Below are 25,062 nucleotides of genomic sequence, written 5' to 3'. Positions count from 1 at the left end.
AAGTGAAGCTGCTCTGAGCTGTAATATATCTGTCTCAAGGATATCCATCACGTTGAGGTCATAAAAATGTATTCATGTCTGCCTGCGAACAGATGTGAAGACGTCTCAAAAATCTACTGCTCAGAAATATGGGATTGCTTGATTTTCACAAGGAAAAGTAACTAATGGAGGTAAGAGTGAGTTTTAATGAGGCATCTGCTTTCTCTCCTTTGAAAGCAGATCTGTTCCCAATAAAGCCCTGTTGTGTTAAAAGTGAGAGGCACATTTTTTTTAATATATTTTTACTTTTCTCAGCTCCACATGGCAGAGGATGCCCTGTGAACGGAGTCAAATCTGGAAGGCTTGTTCAGCATCAATTAGAAATATGTTTGAATTTTAAGCAAGCCACTTTGTTTTCCTGATCACAGAAGTGCTCAGAGGGAAGCGTTCCAGGTTTTTGCATGCTCCTAAGTTGAGAAAGCAAGGAAAAATCAAAGCAGCCAAGCTTTGTTCCCAGAAAGTTGTTTAGTTCAGACGTTGGAAATTTGTGCGGGCTCAGTCGAAATGGCTTCTCAGGAGAGGAGTTTTAATTAGCCCTGGCTTTTGTGTGTGTTCTGCCTTAAAACCTTTGCAGAGAAGGGAAATTTGCTGTTTAAAAGATAAATAAGATTCTAAGCCAGGAGTAGGCCACCTTGGCTCTTTTATGACTGGTGGACTTCAACTCCCAGAATTCCTGAGCCAGCATGGCTCAGCTTGGAAACCTCTCCCTTTCCCCTCAGCGTGGCTGGCCCAGGAATTCTGGGAGTTGAAGTCCACGAGTCATAAAAGAGCCAAGGTTGCCTACTCCTGGCCTAGGCCTAGGCCGCTGTATGACTCGTGGACTTCAACTCCCAGAATTCCTGAGCTAGCATGTCTTAGCTTGGAAACCTCTCCCTTTCCCCTCAGCATGGCTGGCTCAGGAATTCTGGGAGTTGAAGTCCACGAGTCATAAAAGAGCCAAGGTTGCCTACCTCTGTTCTAAGCAATGTGGTGATGGAGAAACATCTGGCAATTTCAGATATAGGTGGTCCTCGTCTTACAATTGCTCATTTAGTGACCATTCAGAGTTACAACGGCACCCCAAAAGTGACATAAGTTTTTCACACTTAATGACTGTTGCGGCATCCCATGGTCACGTGATCAAAATTCAGACGCTTGGCAACTGGCATGTACTTATGACGACTGCAGCGTCCTGGGGTCACGTGATCCCCTTTTGCGACCTTCTGACAAGCAGAGTCAATGGGGAAGCCAGATTCACTTAATAGTCATGTTCCTAACTTAACTAGAGTGGGTCACTTAACAAGGAAGGCAAGAAATGTTGTAAAATGGGGTAAAACGTCACAACTGTTTTGCTTAGCAACAGAAATTTGGGCTCAGTTGTGGAGCCCATCCCATCTGAAGAGATGGAAGACAGTGGGGCTAATAAAGTAGCTAGTTTATTTTTGTGGGGACATGAAGGAATTTGTGGAGACAGCCCTGATTAACTCTGGGTGCCTCCCGTGTCCTTGCGGTATTTTAGAAACAACATTGAGGATGAGGTAAAGACGACTTCACTCCGCTTTGTAAGGAATAACAGATTAACAAATTGATGGGAGTTGGAAGGGACCTTGGAGGTCTTCTACTCCAACCCCCTGCTCAAGCAGGAGACCTTATACCATTTCAGATGAATGTTTGTCCAGTCTATTCTTAAAAACGTCCAATGATGGAGCATCCACAGCTTCTAGAGGGAACTCCTTCAACTGATTAATTGTTCTGTCAGGAAATTTCTCCTCAGTTCTATGTTGCTTCTCTCCTTGATTAGTTTTCATCCGTTGCTTCTTGTCCTGCCTTCTGGTGCTTTGGACCCCCTCTTCTTTGTGGCAACCCCTCAAATATTGGAACACTGCTGTCATGTCATCCCTAATCCTTCTTTTCATTAAACTAGACATGCCCAATCCCTGCAACCAATTTAACTCTTCGACAGGGAATGAAAACGTTCACAAATGACACAACTAAAGACAAGTGTGTAAAGCCGAGTTTTTCAAGCTGGCAACTTTTAGGTGTGTGGACTTCAACTCCCAGAATTCCCCATCCAGCAAATATGCAGCAGATTTTAGAAAGAAGAAACAGTTTAGACATGGAAGTGCCTGTAAATTAAAAACATGGACATAGGCTATTTACTTGCTCTAGCCAAATCAGACAATGTGTAATCATTATTGTGGTTTTAATTGTTGTGGTATTATTCGCCATCCAGTTGGATTGAGATGGGCAGCGAGAGATAAATAAATAAATTCAAGATGTGTAGAACTCTTGCAGCTTCCAGCCAACTCATTAACTCTGCTCCCAATCTAGCCTCTTGTACAACACCCAGGGAATTAAGATGATGAGTGGCCTAAAAAAAATAAGACCAGTCAATAAAAATAAACACGTTTGGAGGCACCCCGCTCGGGGTGAAAAAAGCCGAGCAAAAATTAGTACTTTAAAAGAGATCATCTGAAGGCTTTATTCTTTGTAAGCCCGAGAGTGTTTTGTATGGCAAGGGCTGTGACATGCTATTCTCAGAGATAAAAGGCATTTTAAGATTATGCTACAGCTGGAGATTATCCTGCTTATATTTGTTTTAATTGCTTGGGAGACAACCAAGCAACCATTAGCTGTAGGGGATGAAAGCTGGCTACAAGTGCCAGACTGGAGTAAAGGATGAAAAAAAGCAGGATTGATGTTCTTGCTGATGTTAAGCTACCTCACCACAAATAATGCACAAATGAGCAGAGTACAAAAGAAACCGGGGCGGCGGGGGGGGGGTTGCTATTGATTAAATGCTGCCCTCCTAATGCCAAAAAATAGGGAAGATGTGGAAAGATCTTTTTATTTAAAAAAAACCCAAGCTACCTCTTCTGTCGTCCTTGGAAATGGCCTCGAGACATTAGTAAATAGGGGTAGTCCCCAACTTACGACCACAACTGAGCCCAAAATTTCTGTTGCTAAGTGAGACACTTGTTAAGTGAGTTTGGGCCCATTTTACAACCTTTCTTGCCACAGTTGTTAAGTGAACCATTGCGGTTGTTAAGCTAATAATATGATTGCTAAGTAAGTCTGGCTTCCCCCATTGATGCTGTTTCTCAGAGGGTTGCTCAAGCACAGGGGTAGGCCACCTTGGCCCTTTTATGACTCATGGACTTCAACTCCCAGAATTCCTGAGCCAGCCACACTGAGGGGAAAGAGAGAGGTTTCCAAGCTGAGCCATGCTGGCTCAGGAATTCTGGGAGTTGAAGTCCACAAGTCATAAAAGAGCCAAGGTTGCCTACCTTTGGCCTAGGCCACTTTATGACTTGTGGACTTCAACTCCCAGAATTCCTGAGCCAGCCTGGCTCAGCTTGGAAACCTCTCCTTTTCCCCTCAGCATGGCTGGCTCAGGAATTCTGGGAGTTGAAGTCCTCGAGTCATAAAAGGGCCAAGGTTGCCTACCCCTGTTCAAGGGGATCACGTGACCCCGAGACACTGCCACCGTCATCAGTACGCCAAGCGTCTGAATTTTGATCATGTGACCATGGGGATGCTACAGCTGTCATAAGCATGGAAAAAACGGTCATTAGTCGCTTTTTTCAGTACCGTTGTAACTTCAAACGGTCACTAAACGAACTGTTGACAGTACTTTTCTGAAAGCGTAACGTTTGCACGAGGAGCATCTTAGCCTTTTTCCTTAAGAGAAATACAAGCAGGTTTCATTCGTATAGATCAGGAATAGGCGACCTTGGCTCTTTTATGACTCGTGGACTTCAACTCCCAGAATTCCTGAGCCAGCCACACTGAGGGAAAAGGGAGAAGTTTCCATGCTGAGCCATGCTGGCTCAGGAATTCTGGGAGTTGAAGTCCACGAGTCATAAAAGAGCCAAGGTTGCCTATCCCTGGTGTAGATGTAGGAGAAGACCTTTTACTCGGCCAGGAGAAAGTAGGGTTTCATAATTCATAGCGTTACACCAAGGGGCCAGGCTTGCCCAAGGCTTAACCTGATACGGATCTCCACGGCTGTTGATCTAACATGATTAGGCAGGTCTCCTTCCAGCTGACCGGAGGCTTTGAACCTGAAGTGCTATTCATGCAGAAGAGGAAGGGTTTCACTTTGTGCATTCCAGCTAGTCCACGTAAGTGAACCACGCAGGGAGCTGTGCGTCGAGGCCTTTGCAGACAGAGGTCAAGCAAGTGGAAGGCCTGTAGACGCTAAGAGATGGAAGAGCTGATGTGGGAAACTTCGCTCCCTGAGAGCAAGTCCGTGGGGCTTTAGCGCAACTTCTCTTGCTTAGTGGAGCAGGTCGACTGATTTGATTTATGATTCTCTAGGACAGGGGTCCCCAACCCCTGGTCTGTGGACCGGTACCGGGCCATGGCCAGTTAGGAACTGGGCCACGCAGCTAGAGGCATGTGGCGTGTCTGCAGGGATCTGGGCAGGGGCGGGAGAGTGGCAGGGCAGAAGCCGGTTTGCTCAGTGCAAAGGTTCTCCAGCGGCTGCGCTTGCAACACCTGAGCTCAGCGTCCTTTCTCTCCTCCTGCTTCTTGTGCTCTCTCTTCTTCCGCCTCCTCCTCTTCTGCTTTCTCTCCCTCCTGTTACTTTTTCTTCCTCCTCCTCCTCCTCTTCTTCCTCACTTGTCTCCTCTCTCCCTCCCGGCACCCCAGCTGGGCTCGTGCTCCCTTCGCAAAAGTCTCCAAGTTTGCAAGGCATGTGTTTGTGAGGGTGCTTTATCAGGGTGCAAATAGGGGCAAGGAGAAGCTACCTTTCACTTTAAGCATGTTTTGGCAATTTTCTGCCTGCTTTAATTTGTGTGTGTGTATGTGTGTGTGTGTGTTCAGCTCCTTTCTTCCTGCAGCTCTCAAGTTTGCAAGCCAAGTGCGCTCCTACTGGCTTGCAATGGGGGAGAAGGGAGAGGAGAAGCTACATTTCCCTTTAAGCATGGTGTCTCCCAAGAGAATCCCTCTCTCATCTGCACCTTTTCCAAGGCTGCTGGGCTTGCACAGTGCTCTCCCTCCCTCTCTCTCCCTCTCTCTCTCTCTCTCTCTCTCTCTCTTTCTCCCTGTCCCTGAATGGTTTTCTCAGCACTTCCTCAGTGGGCTGGGTCTTTGGTTTGTTTTGCTGGAAGGCCAAGTTTAGGATTGCCTCTTTTCCTTCCCACTTTCTTAGAAGCAGAAAGTCACTGGTCTAATCTAATACAATGTAATAATAATAGAAATAAAGTGCATTATTTATTTGCTTGTTTATTTAGAAAACTTAGAATAAATATAATGAATCCTGAAATCTCTTCCCTCCCCCCCCATACCGGTCCTTGAAAAAATTGTCTTCCATGAAACCGGTCCCTGGTGCCAAAAAGGTTGGGGACCTCTGCTCTAGTACAGGGGTCCCCAACCCCCGGTCCGTGGCATGCCAGAAACCGGTCTGTGCAAACAAGTGAAGCTCTATCTGCAGGATGCAAGCAGCACGCAAAACCACACCTCCTACAGTCCGCGAAAAACCCCTCTCTCCACGGAACCGGTCCCTGGTGCCCAAACGGTTGGAGACCTCTGCTCTAGTAGACTGGAAAGATCGGTAAACCTGAAGATGCAAGCGAGCTGGTGCTTTAGATCACTGTTTCTCAACTGTGGCCGCTTGAAGATGCGTGGAGCTCAACTCCCACAATTCCCATCGTGCACAACCACACAGGAGGAAGGAGAGAGTGGCAAGGTGCCCCTGTCCCATTGAGAGCCCCCTCCCAATTTGTCTCTGTTGAAATCTGGAAAGAGCAACCTGTTCTGGGTTTCAGATCAATTTTATTACGACCTGCTTGGAGAAATCTATATAACTTTTGAGCCACATTGTCATTTTTCCATGTTTGTGCAGGTCAAAACAGGGTTTTGTTTTGGGCTACTGGCTCATTTTAGGAAAATTAAATGAATTCTTCACTTCCCGGTCAGTTTCCGCCTGTAATATTTCTGGCACTTAGTAGCGACTGTGATTTAGCGGTTCTGTTTTGAGCCAGCTTGGAATTCATTCATTCGTTTATACATAAAGAATCCAGTTAAGATTTATTTTATTTCTTTATCACATTTAGAAGGGCCTCCGACTTTGCGACTAGGGCATGAATGACAGTCAGAAAGGGCCTCCTGTTTAGGAATAGGCACAACTGCTGCACATCATGAAACTATAAACACCGTATGGATTTTTTTGGATGACTTTGAAGTCAAACGCTCTACAGGCCTGTTGCAAATACTGGTAATCCTCTATTTTATAACAGCTCGTTTAGTGACCATTCAAAGCTACAACAACACTGAAAAAAAGCGATTATGATCGTTTTTCACACAACCATTGCAGCATCCCGATGGTCACGTGATCGAAATTCAGATGCGTGGCAAGTGGTTCATATTTACGACGGTTGCAGTGTCCCGGAGTCGTGCGATCAGCTTTTGCAACCTTCTGACAGGCAGAGTCAATGGAGTATCCAGATTCACTTAACAACCAGGTTACTGACTTAACAAGTGCAGTGATTCACTTAACAACTGCGGCAAGAAAGATCGTAAAGTGGGGCAAAACTCACCAAATGTTTCACTTAGCAACATAAATTTTGAGCTCAATTGTGGTCATAAATAACTCAAGGACTACCTTGTACGTTCTCTGTCCTAGTTTTTTTTTTTTCCAGCGAGGATGGCAGCAACTTTATTTCTTTTGTTTTTTCTTTCCTGAAATGAAACTAAAATGACATGTTAAGAGGAACATCCTACTGCCCCATGCAAAAATGATTTCAACCTTGAGTCACATCTTCCAACCATGCAGATCTCCGGATTTGCAGATTCTGTCAATTTCCTGCAGCCTTGCTGCTTAACGCCTTTTGGCACCTCATGTTGTCTTTTGGCCATGGGCAAAGAAACTACAGAACTACCTGCTGCGTATTTTTCCCTCTGACCAAAATTATTTTATGAAGAAAAACGATAATAGCACTTGCAGTCGCAAGTGGGCATACATTTTCACTGAGGAAGGCGCAAAGAGCTTTATTCTGCAACAGGCACTACCTTTAAAACAATGTTTCCCAACCGTGGCCACTTGAAGATGTGAAGTCCACACATCTTCAAGTGACCAAGGTTGGGAAACACTGCTTTAAAATATAATTGAAGAAATTGAGGTAGTGACAAATTTTATCTTCCTGGGCTCCAAGATCACCGCAGATGGGAACAGCAGCCAAGAAATTAAAAGACACCTGCTCCTGGGGAGGAAAGCTATGGCAAATCTAGACAGCATACTAAAAAGCAGAGACATCACCCTGCCAATAAATATCGGTATAGTCAAGGCCATGATTTTCCCAGTTGCAATGTATGTCTGTGAAAGTTGGACCATAAGAAAGGCTGAGCGCCAAAAAATTGAGGCCTTTGAACTCTGGTGCTGGAGAAGACTCCTGCGAGTCCCCTGGACTGCAAGGCGATCAAACCGGTCAGTCCTAGAAGAGATCAACCCCAACTGCTCTTTAGAAGGCCAGATCCTGAAGTTGAAACTCAAATACTTTGGCCACCTAATGAGAAGGAAGGACTCACTGGAGAAGAGCCTGATGCTGGAAAAGATTGGGGGCAATAGAAGAAGGGGATGACAGAGAATGAGGTGGCTGGATGGAGTCACTGAAGTAGTAGGCATGAGCTTCAATGGACTCCAGAAGATGGTAGAGGACAGGAAGGCCTGGAGCAACATTGTCCATGCGGTCGCGATGGGTCGGACACGACTTCGCAACTAACAACAACAGTGAAGAGGTAGCAGAAATGGCAGACACACAAAATACATTTTTGTGACCCTGCTGTTAGGCAAGAAGAAAATTCTCACCCGGACATTGAAACCAAGGCCAGATTGCAAATTTAGATCCCGGCACTCAGTCACCCAGCTATAGTTTCCTATTTGGGTTGCAGTTTTCTAAATAAAGTAATAGTTAACAAAAGAGGTTTTCTATTTTACTAAGTCAGCTCCTCTTCAGTCTGCCGAGGGTTACCCAGGCAGGAAGCTGTTAGCCTCCAGGCCAAGTTGAACCCACCAAAATGCTGGCTTTACTCAGCAATCGCTTTGAATTACCACTTCTTTTTTTTCTTTTCCTTTTTTTTTTTTTTTTTTTTTTTGATACGATTACTGTCGGTGAAGGGTCTGTCAGCTAATCACATTGATGGGCTTTTTCATATGCCTTCATTGTAAATAAGTGATTTTTCTTCCTTTTCCAAGGATTATTGGTTTTGCTGTTTACATGCCAGGAAAGGCAGAGTCGTGTTTGCTTTAACAGGCATTTGGGTTTATAAAATGAAGCCCAGCCAAAGTAGTTCTGACAGGATTGACAGGGAGTGGAACAGGGGCTCAGCTGCTGGAAGCTTCCAGCCTTGATGGGTCCTGAAATAAGTAATCAAGATATTGTAGGGAGGAATAGCATCTGTCACTTCAAAGGTCTCCCTGTCAAGATATGAGCATCTTGGTGTGATGGGGAGGGGGGGTGAGGTAAAAGTTTTGTGAGTCAAAAACGGTACTGTTGTTTTCTTCTTCTGAAAAGCTGTTCAGACTGTGTTCCATAATTCTTGTTGGGATTTCTTCCTGGAGTATCTTAAGAGTGGTGTTTGTTGGGCCCCCACTCCCTTGTAGTACTGATAGTTAACTAATGTGCTTTCCATAGGGGAGGGTGACTAGCCATGCAGAGGGAGAATGGTTACATTCAGTGCAATAATGAAGCTTCCAATTCATGACCCAGGCCGTAAACGTTGTTTTTCTGCTCAAAAAAAGAAAAGAAAAAAAAAAAACCATCACAACTCCTGCAGCAGATAGAAAGTTTGCTAGCAGACTATGCTGACTGCGAATTCGAAATTCCAAATATGCAGTGCTGATTCATCTGGAAGGAGCCTGCTGGAGAATACCTAGATCAGGGGTCTTCAAACTTGGCCCTTTTATGACTTGTGGACTTCAACTCCCAGGCACGCTGGCTGAGGAATTCTGAGAGTTGAAGTCCACAAGTCACAAAAGGGCCAAGTTTGAAGACCCCTGCTCTAGAATATTCCTGAGGAGCAAACTGACATTTGGGAATCCTAACTTTAATTTAGAGCTCATGGGCCAAGGCGGGATTTAGCAACCTGCAAGCATCCAGCCACTTTTCCTTCCTTCCTTCATTCCTTCCTTCCTTCCCTCCCTCCCTCCCTCCCTCTCATCTTCATTCCTCCCTCCCACTTATGGCTATAAATAATTCAAGGTGGCAAAGGTACAAAATATTCCTTCTCCTATGTTCCCCACAGCAGCAACCCTGTGAGGTGAGTTAGGTTGAAAGTGAGTGACTGGCTCAAAATTGCCCAGCTGGCATTCATGCCGTGTCCTGCTTTCTAGGCCAGCACCTCCATTACTACACCAAACTAATTGCTGAACATATAATGGCTTGGTTCCTTCCTATTTTCTGATGGGGAACACATGAAAGCTGTAGCAGAATAACTAAATAACAGTTGGAAGGGACCTTGGAGGTCATCTAGTCCAACCCCTGCTCAGGCAGGAGACCCTATACCATTTCAGACAAATGGTTGTCCAGTCTCTTCTTAAAAACCTCCAGTGATGGAGCACCCAAGACTTCTGGAGGCCAGTCGTTCCACTGATTAGCATAATTTAAACCTTAAAATTAGCTTAATACAGTAAAGCCAAGAAACTCAATTCAGATCCTTACCCTCTCTGAAAAAGCCCTGATACTTTTGCATGGGATATGGGGCTCACTCCTCTTAGAGTCCAAGATGTGTCCTTTTCAAACCAGGAGCTTGTGTCAAAGGACCGCCTTAGTTTCAAAAGTTTCCAGCTGTAAGAGTTAACATCTGTCTCAGTTAACAAGACAGAAATGTAGAGCAGGGATGGGCCAGTCTGTTTGGGTCAGAGGACATATTTAACCTGACAGCATATTGTGGGGGCTTTAGCAAAGCAGTTGCTGTGATGGATGGGACCAGTCACAGCAGATTAGTCGCATTCCATTTTTTTTTTTGTTACTGAAAAGAATCTAAAGATTCAGTAGAACAAGGAGTTAGCTTGCATCAAGGACCAGGTTGGCCTAAAGTAGACCCACAGTCAGTTGAGGGGTTCTTAGTGCCACCTCTGAGATGGTGACCAGCAAACTCCTTCATGCCTTGGAGACATTGGACGTGACAGACCTCTTTGTGAGCCACTAAGCCAGTGGTTCTCAACCTTTTTAATGCCGCGACCCCCAACCGGTCGTAAGTCGAGGACTACTCAACCGGTCGTAAGTCGAGGACTACTCAACTGGCGCAGCACCGTTTGCAGAGTGGGACTTTTGGTGGGCTCAGCAGGGCAGAGACAGCCTGGACAATTCCTATTGGCTTTTGAAAGCCAATAGAATTAGACTCTATTCAAGAGAGTCTATTCTATTGGCTTTCAAAAACCAATAGAATAAAAGGGAGTAGCACAGATAAGGAAAAGGGGGGAAAAATGGCGGACTGCGTTGTTTGGCGACCCCCGTGAAATGGTTGTTCGACCCCAAATGGGGTCCCGACCCACAGGTTGAGAACCACTGCATTAAGCCCATAACATTAACCAACAAGAGAAAACATTTCGTTCTTCTCTACTTTGAGAAGACACAGGCAGCAAATGGCTCTCTCTCTCTCTCCTTTCTTTCTTTCTTTCTTTTTCCTTTCTTTCTTTCTTTTTTTAAAAAGACAATTCCAACTTAGCACCCTGGCCATTTTGAAGCGTTACCAAGTCAGTATATTTAGCCATCTGAATTTAAAGCTTTTTAATGCCACTTTGGTAAACCTCCAAATTTTCCTCTCCTTTGGCCTTGCTGATGAAGCTTTGGGAGCAACTGTAAAGAAACATCTGGAGGGCTTCAGGTTCAAGCCTCAGGTCTGCCTATACATCATGGTGGACCTTCAAAGGGTGTGTGTGTGTGTGTGTGTGTGTGTGTGTGTGTGTGTGTGTGTGTGTGTTTGTTTATGGTCACCTGATACAGGGATGCTTGGAGTTTAGTGTGTCAATATGCAGTGCCCGCTAATGTCTTCTTGCTGCTTTTGAAAGCCTTGCAAAAATGGATCCGCTTAAGTAGGTTCATATTTTCATACTGCCTTGTAACCAGATGCATATATTTTCTTTTTTCTTCCAAACAGTAGTGATTACTATGACTACGCCCATGGCTTGAATGACGAGACATACGATTCTTACAGTGAGTACTTTTAATGCTCTGGAATAAACTTTGATGTAGTAGAAGAAGAAGCGATGGTGCCGGTATGTTTGCCGGTGTAGTTTGTCAACCGTCCCGTTGGCATATGCAGCAAAAGAAACTCCTGGGACATTATTTACCAAGAGCAGTGCTTTTTTTGTAACTCACATCTTGTTAATCTTTTATTTACCTTTTGCACGTAGTCAGTCACTGTACACACACCCACACACGTCAGTTGTGTAACGAAACATAATGGTCATTGCTCGCAGTGGACGACTACATGACCAATCACAAGCCGAGCAGTGCCACAAGCCGAGCAGCCGGACAAAGTACGCATGCATCGGATTCGACACACAATGATTTTGCCTCCGACCTGCTATGCTTAACAGGGAGATTCAAGTCCATGTGGACCAAACATCAACTTTTCAAAAGTTACTTTTAAAACTTGAAAAATCTGTCAAAAAAAGGTGCCGGAACTCTGTTCCGGTGAGTTCTATGACAAAAAAAGCACTGGCCAAGAGTGTAAACTTTACTGATAGATCTATACAGGTACAGAAGAAGCGAAGCTGGCTCTTGAGCAGCGGTTCTCAACCTGTGGGTCGGGACCCCATTTGGGGTCAAACGACCATTTCACGGGGGTCGCCAAACAACGCAGTCGCCATTTTTTCCCCCTTTTCATTAACTGTGCTACTCCCTTTTATTCTATTGGCTTTTGAAAGCCAATAGAATAGACTCTCTTGAATAGAGTCTAATTCTATTGGCTTTCAAAAGCCAATAGGAATTGTCCAAGCTGTCTCTGCCCTGCTGAGCCTCGACTTACGACCGGTTGGGGGTCGCGGCATTAAAAAGGTTGAGAACCACTGCTCTTGAGGTTTTTGTGCCCAAAAAAAAAAAAAAAAAAAACCCACAGCACAGTTAATTCCCTCTTTTCCCCATTTGGGCCATCCATTGTTCAACAATCCAACACATTCTTTTTTATTTTGGGAAAACAGTCTGCATCTTTGAAAGGTTCCCGCACAGCCTTGAAGTGTTGGGACTTTTTCAGGCTGCAAAAGGCTCAGGTAAATTCCTCACCTCCCCCCCCCCCCCAGCTCCCAATACATTCCAAGTATTCCCCTCCCCCCTCACTTTGTTTCTGTTGTCAAGTTGTGAGTAGATTTGTATTTCGAGTCAGCCTTGACAGTGAAAATGCTCCGTGTTGTGGTTACTATTGAAAATGGGAATGAATTATGAATGGGGATGGAATTATTCAAGATACGTTCCCTTTCTTTCGTTCCGGCATGCGGGTATACGCAGGAGTTTGAAATGACAGGAAGGCAGATTCCAAGTTAAAAGTTAGCAATGTTAGTTTCAGACACAGAAAAGTGTGTGTGGTGGGGGGGGGGGAAGGAATTTATTTTTATTGTATATGGTTATTGTAAATGTTAGATCACCGCAATTCAGGGTTGCTGGATTTAAATTCCTGCATGGAGCTATGATTGGACTAGCCCAGAGGTAGGCAACCTTGGCCCTTTTATGACTCGTGGACTTCAACTCCCAGAATTCCTGAGCCAGCCATGCTGAGGGGAAAGGGAGAGGTTTCCAAGCTGAGCCATGCTGGCTCAGGAATTCTGGGAGTTGAAGTCCACGAGTCATAAAAGAGCCAAGGTTGCCTACCCCTGACCTAGGCCTAGGCCGCTTCCTGACTCGTGGACTTCAACTCCCAGAATTCCTGAGCCAGCATGGCTCAGCTTGGAAACCTCTCCCTTTCCCCTCAGCATGGCTGGCTCAGGAATTCTGGGAGTTGAAGTCCATGAGTCATAAAAGAGCCAAGGTTGCCTACCCCTGGCCTAGGCCTAGGCCGCTTCCTGACTCGTGGACTTCAACTCCCAGAATTCCTGAGCCAGCATGGCTCAGCTTGGAAACCTCTCCCTTTCCCCTCAGCATGGCTGGCTCAGGAATTCTGGGAGTTGAAGTCCCCGAGTCATAAAAGAGCCAAGGTTACCTACCCCTGGACTAGCCTATATGATGCTGCTTTGTGATTCTTTTCATTTGCCATTTTATATAGCAGGGGATTGCGGGGTCAATCCCAAAGTGGAGCAATTAGGAAGTTAAATTTAGCATTTCACTAGCTAAACTGTAGAATGGGGTGGGGAATACCCAAAATGGCTGACCATCTAAGGGAATTTGGCCAGGTATTTGCCCGTTCCACTAGTTTGGGCGGCGTGGGCACAACAGTTTCTAGAACAAGTCCATTTCATCTCTAGAAGTGTTTCTCAACCTCAGCCACCTGAAGCTGGGTGGACTTCAAGTCCCAGAATTCCCCAGCCAGCCCTGAAATGGAATGGGGAAAGGGAATGGGATCAAATGAAACAAAAGCAAGGGTTTGGAGCACAAAAGCTGAATCTTTAAAAGTTGCAATGGAACAGAAGTATTATATAAAGGATGTCCCAAGATACTATTGGATAAAAGTTAAAATTGAGGCTTAAGTTTCGAGGACTCGAAATTTCAATCGCGACTGAGCATGATACTTTCACACCCACAAAGACAATCACAGACATATGCACCACATTGTGCATGTTGTCAGAGGGAGTGATTGCAGATTTTCCTGCTAATTGCTAGATGTTGGAGGTGGGGGCAAGACTGAATTCCTGTTTCCCTGGGGCTCTTTGTAGATGGGAGGAGATTTTAAAAAAAACAGCATTTCTCAATTGAAGCAACCATCTTCTTAACTTGTCGTGAGATAGTAAATTATTCTACCGTGCAAGCTGTCTCCATGTCACGGGTTTAAATGACTCTTAAGTCACCTCGAGGGGAAGCAGCTGATTACACGAGTTCTTGAAAAGAAAAGTCACCGAAGCTTCCTCTTTTTTTCCCCTTGCAACATGCTAAATTGGTCTCCCTGGACTTCAGGGCGTTGACGGTTCCATGCTTCAACATCAGTATGAGTTGTCTCCTGTTTGCCTTCTTGCAGGAAACATTTAAGCCCTGAGCTCGTGGTGTGCTTGGTGCAAACGGGGAGTGAGTCATTGCTATCTTCTGCCGACACCATCTCAAATCTCAGTTCTCCTATTCTTCTCCCACCTAATAATGCACAGGGACTGGAGGGGGAAGTAGCAAATAATCCTGTAAAGAAAAGAATCAAGAATCACTTATTGCAATAGCAATAGGACCTATATATTGCCCCGTAGTGCTTTACAGCCCTCTCTGAGCAGTTTACAGAGTCAGCATATGGCCCCTCCAACAATCTGGGTCCACATTTCACTGAACTCGGAAGGATGGAAGGCTGAGTCAACCTTGAGCCGGCCGGGATCGAACTGCTGGCAGTGAACAGAGTCAGCCTGCAATACTGCATTCTAACCACTGCGCCACCACGGCTCATCATATGGGAATTGACAGGTTTTCCTTGCTTTGTCTTGGTGACCTGTAACCTGAAGCATCTTATCATCTCCTTCCTGATTCCAATTTACCGATTGACCTATTCTAACAATGTAAACGGAGTAGCATAATGAACCCCAGACGTACAGAGTGATCTCAATCTTGGATTCAGTTTTCTGAAGATGATTAGGTCTTCATGTAGCAATGGCAATAGCACTTAGATAGACCAGGGGTATCAAATTGCCGTCCCGTGGGCCAGATGCGGCATCCAGAAGCCGCGCCCACCCCATTGCCGGCAGTGTCAAAACCGTCCCGATACATTGCGCGACGTCACATGACGTCACGAGTTTGACATGTCTGACTTAGACATTATATACTGCTTCATACTGCTTTACAGCGGTTTACAGAGTCCGCCAATTGCCCCCAACAATCCAGGTCCTCATTTTACCGATCTTCGAAGGATGGAAGGCTAAGTCAACCTTGAGCCAGTCTGGATCAAACTCCTGGCAGCGGGCAGAAACTATACTGCATTCTAACCACTGTACTACCAGGGCTCTTGCTATGCACTCATATTATCCATCCTTGTGCTCTCATATGCAGAGTTAAAGGAAGAATCATTTGAGGTTGGGATACCCCAATCAAGAATTACCTCTCCAAGGGGAGAAATAAGTGCTTGCTTTTAAACAAAGAGGGAAAAAAGGTCCACACGTTCACTGTGTTTTTTTGAGGATTTTATTACTGATGCCTTATTATTTTTTTAAAGTGGTTTAGATGAGTGGAATAATGCTGTTATTGTTTCTTTTCTATTCTTTCTTTTCTTGGGTGGGGGGGAGAGGAAGGAAGGAAGGAACGAAGGAAGGAAGGGGAGAGAGGAAGGGGAACAAAAAAGGTGAGAGGGACAGGAAGAGGAAGTTGGCAGGGGAAGGAAGGAAGGAACTGTTAGGCATGCTGCACTCATGCAGTTAGACCAGTGGTTCTCAACCTTTTTAATGCCGTGACCCCCAACTGGTCGTAAGTCGAGGACTACCCAACCGGTCGTAAGTTGAGGACTTTCCCTGCCCGGGAGCGCCGCGCATGCGTGGTGCTGCCCCCTGCGCCAGCCGAGGCGTAGCTGGCAAGCGGCAGAGACGGCTCAGGCCGATCACCGGCTGGGCCCCCAGCTAGCCCAGTCCAAGGGAGGTAAGGCACCCGCCGGGCCCCACGCGTGCCAGCAACCCTCCCTGCGCCCGCCGGCCTCCCACCCCTGGCCCTCTTTTACTTACATTTTTAGTAGTTGCTCAGCAGGGAGGGGTGGAAACTTCCAGACAGCTCGCCTTCGTTGCAGACAACTTGCAGCACCGTTGGCAGAATGGGACTTTTGGCGGGCTCAGCAGGGCAGAGACAGCCTGGACAATTCCTATTGGCTTTTAAAAGCCAATAGAATTAGACTTTATTCAAGAGAGCCTATTCTATTGGCTTTCAAAAGCCAATAGAATAAAAGGGAGTAGCACAGCTAAGGAAAAGGGGGGGAAAATGGCGGACTGCGTTGTTTGGCGACCCCCGTGAAAAGGTCGTTCGACCCCAAATGGGGTCCCGACCCAGAGGTGAGAACCACTGAGTTAGACAGATATAACTCACGACCCTATAATGAGGGAAAGGGGCAGCTTTTAACTGTTGTTAAGAGGGGAAAGGGGCACCAGTATAATTCTGTGACCTAGAGCTTAGCTGTCACTGAGGAATTAAGCTTGGGCCTGGCTTTTACTGAGACTTCAGGCTGAGGTCTGCATCCTTATTCTGAGCCAGGTTTGAATTTTTGTTCAGAAATCCCGTGCAGTTTTGTGTTGCTGAGGGCAGAGGAAAGGGTATTGAGGAAGGGTGAAAGCCTTTCCCTTTGGATAGTTCTTCCCCCGTTCCTTCTCCATCTGGAAAAATGAAATAAAATAGATGTTTTCTCCTTGAAGATTGGTAGAAAAACGTCTTACCCTCCTTTCCTTTGTGATTTCAGGACAGGAAGAGTGGACCAACTCAAGGCACAAGGCCCCTTCAGCAAGGTCAACAAAAGGAAGCTACAGAGAGCAGCCATATGCCAGATACTGATTATTCTGTCCGATGTTGTGAATTGCCCAATCTCCACCAGTCCTGTAAACTGTTCAAAGTAATTTTTTTCTATGAACAATCCCTTTTTATTAAAATCAAAGTGCTTAATCTGAATGGACGGACTGAGCTTAATCTATTTTTTGCTGACTGAAAAACCTGTACAGGAAGGAAGACTATGTGAAATGAGCTTTCTTATTTCTGGATTGTAATTTGGGGGAGAAAAGAAAAAAGGAAAAAAAAAAGGAAAATAGGTGATTAAAAAAAATACAAAAAGAAAAAAAAAACCTTTAACTAGTGTTAAAAACCAGCTAGGTTTACTAAACATGTTAATCTATTATTTTAACCTAAGCGTAACCTTTTATTTTAAAGGTTTTCAACAATTAAGTTCTTCTCTAGTTTTACCTTTCAACTATTTTGCTAGTTTTTTCTCTTGCAAACATGCGTAAAAAGGGAAAGAGATCACAAATGCAAATAATGTGGTATTTTGTAATTTGAGTCTTGAAATGTTCTGTAGTGTTAAGCAAAGTTTATTCTTGCTTGATACTAAATAAACTTTTGAAAGAAAAATCAGTGTGTGTGAGAGTATGCATTATTTATTTAAAAACCTTAATAAATAGTAGTAAACAGGGAAGGAGTGATTTTTTTTAACAACAATCAGCATAAAATGGTTCCTCTTAAAATACTGTGCAACTATTTTTGTTTTTAAAAAATATGGTAAAAACCTAAAGGTGCCTTACAACGTTTACTATAGCTATCTCTCTTTTGTTTTTCATTTATGCACACAGTTTAGATTTAAAGAGTTGTTAAAGGAAGTATCCAAATGGTTTTGAGCAGCTGGATTCCAACTTTAAAAAAAAATATTCTTGTTTTAAAATACCGGTAGCTAATGTATTTCTGAATCAGATAAATTAAAAAAAAAACAAACAGAGAATCAAAAATAACCTGTGACTTAGTTTTCATCTTGTTGAGCATTTCTTCATTAGCGCAACTTTGGAATATTTTTTGTTGCTGTTGTTTTCTGAGAGTTTTGATACCTTAATGACAACCTTACTCCGTGCCGGAAGCAATAAGCACAAAGCTTTTAAAGACTTTCTGACTTGACTAATTGCGGTCGCTTTTCGTCAGAGGCAGAGGATGTAACCTTAAAACGGTCTTCATTTGCAAAAGGTAAATAAATCAAATAAGATTTTAATCTCGCTTAATTTATCTTAATATAACCCATAAAAGCAGGGAAGCGTGCCAATTAGCCAGTTTTATTTTAGATTACAGAGAGAGAGGCTTTTAAGATCGCCACCTAAAATTTCATCTTAAAAAGTTTAATTTGTGCTAGTACCTAAAAAAAAAAAAAAAAAAAAAAAAGCCTTAGCTCGGTCAATTTAATTGGAGCCAAGTCTTCATGATTAAACCAATGTAAAACATCATAACTAGTTATTTGTAATCCTAGAGTTTATGGACAAATAATGTAACTAAGAACTCAAAACATTAGAGATGTTTTTGCCCCTTAAACCTTGTTCCTCTTTCGTTAGCTTGAATGTCTTTTTAATTGTGGTGTTAATGATTTATGATTTGTACTGTTTATTTTAGATTTTTAGAAAAAGCGGAGTTCTTGAATTAATTTTAAAAAAAGCCATTTTCTTCTTTTATTAGGAGTCACATGGAATATATGGAAGCCAGCCCAAAAACGTGTTTCTCTTGATACTTTGGTAGGTATCTTGTTTTTTTTTCTTTTAATTTTAAGCTTTAGTTAATAATATACAAGAGAATTGCTTTCAAATAATTAACTCGTGTTTCAGACTGTTTTGACAGTTTTCTACTCCTTGGGAAAGAAATGGGAGATTTGCAGCCAAATTTGTATCTGCCTGCAATATCAAATTGCACCATTTAATGGTGGCTCGGAAGCTATACTTGATGCTTCTTATTGCTTTTGAATTCAGAAACCGTTGATGGATTAATGGAATTGGTCAACTTCAAGGTGTGGTTTCATTTTTGTGTTGGAAGGTATTTTTATGGCGCAGATGAAAAAAAAATCAAGAATTGCAAGAGAGTGCTTATGCCCGTGGTAGATCTGGAAACCCACAGCCCAGTGTGGATCATGACTTGGATTACTCTGTACCTCTTTTAACATGGACCTGTGGCTTAGAGGTTGCAGTTTGAACAAGAAGCATGCTACGCTATTAATATCCTGATCAGGTAATCTACTCCGTCTTTTTGTGACCTATTATCATAAATATTCCTATGAGTCAACAATCATTTTAGCGACTGCTTAAAGTTACAAATGACACTGAAAAATGTGACTTAACAACTAGTCCTCACGCGTCAACAACTGTTATGGCATTCTATGGTCACATGAACAAAATTGGATCATTTGTCAACTAGCAAGTATTTAATGACGCTTTCAGCGTCATGGGATCATGTGATGGCCTTTTGTGGCCTTCCTAGCTGGCTTTCCACAAGGAAACCTGGATTTTCTTAACAACCACATGATTCCCCTTTATAACTGCAGAGATTTGCTTAACAACCGTGGCCAAAAAAGGACACAAAATTGGGTGCGACTGAACAACTGCCTTGCCTAGCAATGGAACATCTTATCCCAGTTGTGATTGTAAGCCAAGGACTACCTCGATGTGTTTTTGAAAAGAACCCCGTGCTAAATTTGTTGCACACTACTTTGTCTGTCACATTCTCTTTCCCCTTTGGTGGGAAGGATAAAATCCTAACAGGTAAATGTGTGGTGTAAGAAATTTTGGACAGGCATTTCCCAAATGTTTAAATCCTATCCTTCAAAAACTTCAGATGCAGGAAACTTGATTTTTTTTTTTCTTCTATCAGATATCTTTCTTTGAGGGAGTTTTTTTTTAAAAAATGTGTATGAAATTACATCCGATCTGGACCTTAAATAAAAATCACAGCCTTGCACGAAATTCAGTTAACTAGATTTAAAATCGGTCTTGCCCCGATTTGGTGGTCCTCAGACGTGTTGGATGTCTGGAGACTCCATGTTGGTCCGGTATCTGGGAAATTTGGAAGGGTATCAGTATGCATTTTTCAAGAACAAATGTTCCTCCAATTAGCCTTGTAACTAACCATTCGGCTGACTGTTTCTCTTACGTAAGAGTTGGTTTGGGGCAACCACATGTATAAAGACTTTAAAGTATGTCCCAAAGAGGCTTTTTCAAAAGGCAACCAGACTTTCTTGTTTTTTTCTTCCTTGAAAACATTTCACTTCTCTCATCCAAGAAGCTTCTTCAGTTCCAAATGAATGGTGGAGAATAGAAAGCTTTGTATTCCTTGTGGTCATCTGGTCGTTAACACTCTCTCTGAGAGTCGTTGAGGCTACCTGTAGGTTTATCTGTGCCTTCAGGGTCCCTTAAATAATGCAAATGGCTGTGGAACCTCCTTGAAACTGCTAAAAGGGCGGTTGTAAACAGGAGGTAGGTGGTGTTGTGTCCCTCTCCCTCTGTTGAGAGAGGGCCCTTCAGTTTTAGCGTAGATGGCCTCTTTGTTTACAACAACAGAGTCCTTCCAGCAGTTAGAAGAAGGTTCCACACCCATTTGTACTATTCAAGTAGCCCTGAGGGCACAGAGCCCAAGTGGGCTCAACGACTCTCAGAGAGAACACTAATAACCAAATGACAGCAAGGAATATAAATCCTTCCTTTCTCCACCATTCAGTCAGAGCTGAAGAAGCTTCTTGGATGAGAAGTGAAACATCTTCAAAGAAAAACAAGAAAGTCCCGTTACCTTTTGAAAAAGCACTTTTGGGACTGGATGATGGAGAATCTCTATAGACATTGAGTTTAAGGTATGTGTTTATATTCTAAAGGCCAGTATTTTGTGCCAAACCACCACCACCCCCATTCCACCATCCACTATCACACTGTTTCCAAAGTTTATCCGTTTATGAGATTTCAATAATAACCAATTATATAGAATTTTGAGCATCAGTTCCTTACGTCTTTTCAATCTCAATCTGTTACAGCTTGTTTACCCGGCACTTGATACCATTCTGATACCATTTGGAAAATAGTACGTGTTTAAGCATGGCATAATGGTATGATAGCTCCTTCAATAACTGCTCTCCTCCCCCCATAATAGCTTATCCACGTAATGACAGGTGTTTTCAAGGTATAAAACACTGCACGTTTCATGCAAGCTGAAGTACTTTTGCTCCATAAGAGCCCTGTAGAATATTTTATTGTTTTTATCGAAGTCTGTTGCAGGATTCCCAGCAATAAAAGTTATTTTGAAAAGTACCAAACCTCGGAAAATAAAACTGCTGGAGTAGTTAAGTGCTAGCACCACCACAACACTTTCGTCTTCAGTTTTTGTGGGCGCTAAGGCAGCACGAATAATGCCGTGAACAGATACATCTTTGAATCAGATAATGAACAGATGGATTTATTTTAATGCATAAGCCTCCTGTATAAATGTACTTAATAAAATTTCACAAACATTCTTTAATACATCTGCATGGAACAAAATAATACTATTTTTTAAAAAAAGTGGCTTGGAATATAAAGAGCAGATCAATCATTCATGTGCAAAAAGCTCAAACTCTCATTAATTCACTTAACTATACATAGTCCTTGAATTATGGCCGTTTGTTTAGTGAACATTGGAAGTTACAAACAGCACTGAAAAATTGTGACTTATTAGTCCTTACACTTACAACCATCGCAGCATCCTTACGGTCACGTTATCAAAATTCAGGGGCTTGAAAACCAGTGTGTATTTACAAACATTGCACCATATCTTTCAAAAATCCTGGAGCACCGGGGAAGTACTTGAGAATTAGAAAAGGGCTGATGTGATTCCCATCTTCAAGAAAGGGGAAAAAACACCCAGGAAACTATAGACCAGTGGTGGTGAACCTATGGCAAGGGTGCCAGAGGCGACCCTCAGAGCCCTCTCTGTGGGCACGCGCGCCGTCGCCCCAGTCCTAGGCCTTCAGCTGGGTTTTATCAAACCTTTTTGCTTTAGGCCTCCGCTGCCGTGTATAAAAAAAAAAGGTTCAATCAATCAGTCAATTTCAACTTCTTGCAGGAAAAAAAAGGATCTTGCAAAGTTGGAATTGATTGCTTGAACTTTTTAGTCCCACCCAGTCTGCTGTTACCACCGTCTAAAGAAAAAGAAACGGGTAACATGATAGCAGAATTCCAGTATCTGAGGGGCTGCCACAAAGAAGAGGGGGTCAAACTATTCTGCAAAGCACCAGAGGGCAGGACAAGAAACAATGGTTGGAAGCTGGTCAAAGAGAGAAGCAACCTGGAATTAAGGAGAAACTTCTTGACAGTGAGGACAATCAACCCATTGGAACTGCTTGGCACCAGAAATTGTGGGTGCTTCGTCGCTGGAAGTTTTTAAAAAGAGACTGGACATTCACCTGTCTGAGATGGTATAGGTTCTCCTGCTTGAGCAGGGGGCTAGACTAGAAGACCTCAAAGGTCCCTTCCAGCTCTATTCTAAACAGTTGCAGCCTGCCAGAGTATCATAATTGCCACTTGCAACCTTCCTAACCAGCTTCTAATAAGCAAAGTCAATCTGGAAAGCCAGATGCGCTTAATGGCCATGTGATTCATTTAACAGCCATAGCAAAAACAGTAAAATCACGTAGCCCTCACTTACTGACTTACTTGCTTCGCAATGGAAGTTGCAATCATAACCCGAGGTCTACCCACACTATATTGTCAAAGGTAAACAATTTATATAAAAACAAGAGTCGATTCACCGGTTGAATTCGGGCCATTTGAAATCAGTAAAAATGTCAGTTCTTGTGGTGTTTTGTATATTTCTCAAACAGTGGTGGAGATTTGACAAGTTAACTGTGTTAATTTGCAGCTGAATAGTATTTTATATACCCCCAGGATTTGTACCTGTTGCATCTGCTGTTTCTTTGTTCTAGACCTGGGTAGCCAACCTTGGCTCTTTTAACTCTTCAACTCCCAGAATTCCTGAGCTAGCATGTCTTAGCTTGGAAACCTCTCCCTTTCCCCTCAGCATGGCTGGCTCAGGAATTCTGGGAGTTGAAGTCCACGAGTCATAAAAGAGCCAAGGTTGCCTACCCCTGTTCTAGATCAAATGTTTCTGAATTATTTCACAGAGATAGAAGTTAGGGTTAAATGTGAGAATTCAGAAGGCAATGTTGGGTAGCTTTTTGGGGGGGTGAGTCTTCCTCTTTCCAAAGTTAGTATTTTCTGTTTTTGGTCTGTTGGTTAATTAGCACTTGTAGTTACTGAGCCAAATGATCTTTCTCCCCTTAAGATGGAAATGAAGTGGCTGTCTAATGCATAGAATATAGGTATATGAACCAATTGATTCTCCATTTTAATTTTAATGCATTTAAGTAGAGATATTGATTCAGTTTGCCAATTATCTGTACATCTAATATGTTCAGATCCAAACTATTCAATATCGGTCTAGGCTTACGAGAAAAAATGTTCCATTTTTATGATTCTTGAAAATAATGCAGTTTTTATACATACTCTTTATAATGGTAATAGATTTCTTTTTCTTGTTGCTCTCATTAAAAGTTAAATCTCTGGCTTGGCAACATTTCTTTCCAAAGGCATGATCTTCCAAAGAAAATACTCTCCTTTTTTTAGAAGTCTATATTAGAGCCAGGATAGCTGGCTCTGGGAGTTGAAGGACTTCAACTCCCAGAACCAGCTATCCTGGCTCTAATATAGACTTCTAAATTATACTTCCTATATATATATATATGTATGTATGTATATATATGTATATATGTGTGTATATATATATATATTTTCTGAGGTTTTTGCAGGTGTTTGTATGTAGGTCTTTGGTTATTCGGGTTTTCTCCCGCGTAAAATTGGAAGTGTCTTGGCGACGTTTCGACAAAGTCTCATTCGTCATCTTCAGGCTGGTGTTTTCGGCTTCATGCTCCTAGAAGCACGAAGCCGAAAACAACAGCCTGAAGATGACAAATGAGACTTTGTCGAAACGTCACCAAGACACTTCCAATTTTACACGGGAGAAAACCCGAATAACCAAAGACCTACCTACCTACATACATACATACATACATACATATATATATATATATACATACATGCATACATATATATGTATGTATATATGTATATATATATGTATGTACTATAAAAACAAATGAAATGAAATCAGAGATAAGTATATGTATGTATGTATGTATGTATGTATGTATGTATGTATGTAGCCCGCCACTTCCATTGCTTAGTTCCAAATGGTTCGAGGCCCGCCTCAGAGGTTAGGGACCCTGGTCTAAGCAATTGGTTGCTTAGGTTGAATTTAGGTTTTATCTCTGAATCTTTTGGCTATAAGGGGGGGGGAGTCCATTCACTATTCTGATTAATAATGTAGCTTTTCCCAAATGGATGGTAGTAACGGAATATGGAGCATAAAGTCAGAAAACACCAAATTGGGGATTGCCTGACATATTGACTGGGTTCTCTTGCATATGCTTTTAAACTGTTAACCAATTGGACCAGACACTGTGGCCAAAACAATATGAAAAAATGAATTGTTGTAAGGCAAAACATAGAAGATGAAGAAGAGAAACGATCAGGTGAATGAATGAGGTCTATTGTGCTTTTAATGTTCAAGAAATCAGTTTCAGTGAAATTGTTCTGAAAAAAATTGTATCCATATACATATAACCTGACGTACAGTGGTATTTTGGTACTCAACTGCTTTGAAAGTCATCGAATTTGGTACTCGACCCATTTTGTCCTGATAGTCATCGTTTGTTTGGTAGTCAACGCACAAGCTAGAACTTGTCGCTGTCGGCTGCCTTGTGAGTCACTACATTATTCCCTATGGGAAAAAAATGTGTTTGGTACTCATTGTTTTTGGTACTCATCCCACCTCCAGGAACCAATTAACGATGAGTACCCCTGTAATTTGATTTTTGCATATATGGAGAGTGCATGCCTAAATACAGCTTTTGTAAGTTCAAGTCAAAACCAAGTTACTGGTTTTGTTATACCAGGGGTTCACAACCCCCTGGACTGCGACCCATTGAGAATTGGGCCGCATAAGCAGTGGGCAAGTACACACATGCGCGAAACTCCATTTGTGTAAGCGGCAGATGAGTGAAACCATCTCCCTCCCCCACAGAGCTGGAAAGATTGGGGACGGCTATGTTATGCTATAATTCAAGTTGCAGGCTGTCAAAATAAAGACAAGCCCTGTTTTTGGCATATCCCTGGTAGCTTGCATTTAAAACATGAAATATTAAAAGGTCTCTTTTAATGTTTAGCCTGCTGTTTTAAGCTTTCAGTCATACATCATTTCTGCTGAACAGTAAAAGCCAGGCTTGTGTATAATTTGCTGTTCTCTCTCAGTTTCCTCAAACAAATTACTACTCTTTCTAATTGCTACGCTCCATCCTTGCAACGTGAAAGTCCCAAGAGAACAAACAATTGTTATTAATTTCAAAAATATCTAACCCAAC

General features: G+C 42.9%; 1 protein-coding gene across 1 annotated transcript in view; it reads left to right on the top strand.

Annotated features, from left to right (window-relative positions):
* KHDRBS3 (KH RNA binding domain containing, signal transduction associated 3) overlaps nt 1-17,177 on the top strand; it is a 106,586-nt gene extending 89,409 nt beyond the window's left edge. Inside the window, exons 8-9 of the mRNA XM_039362976.1 lie at nt 11,122-11,177; nt 16,516-17,177. Coding sequence (XP_039218910.1) covers nt 11,122-11,177; nt 16,516-16,607 — 148 coding nt within the window. The 3' untranslated portion in view covers nt 16,608-17,177. The remainder of the gene's footprint in view (nt 1-11,121; nt 11,178-16,515) is intronic.
* Nucleotides 17,178-25,062: the final 7,885 nt, after the last annotated feature.

Source organism: Crotalus tigris, unplaced genomic scaffold (assembly GCF_016545835.1).
Source record: "Crotalus tigris isolate CLP2741 ecotype Arizona unplaced genomic scaffold, ASM1654583v1 scf7180000019500.377444, whole genome shotgun sequence".
Taxonomy (NCBI): Eukaryota; Metazoa; Chordata; class Lepidosauria; order Squamata; family Viperidae; genus Crotalus; species Crotalus tigris.
Note: the sequence above shows the minus strand (reverse complement) of the source record. Positions and strands in the feature narration are given on the sequence as shown.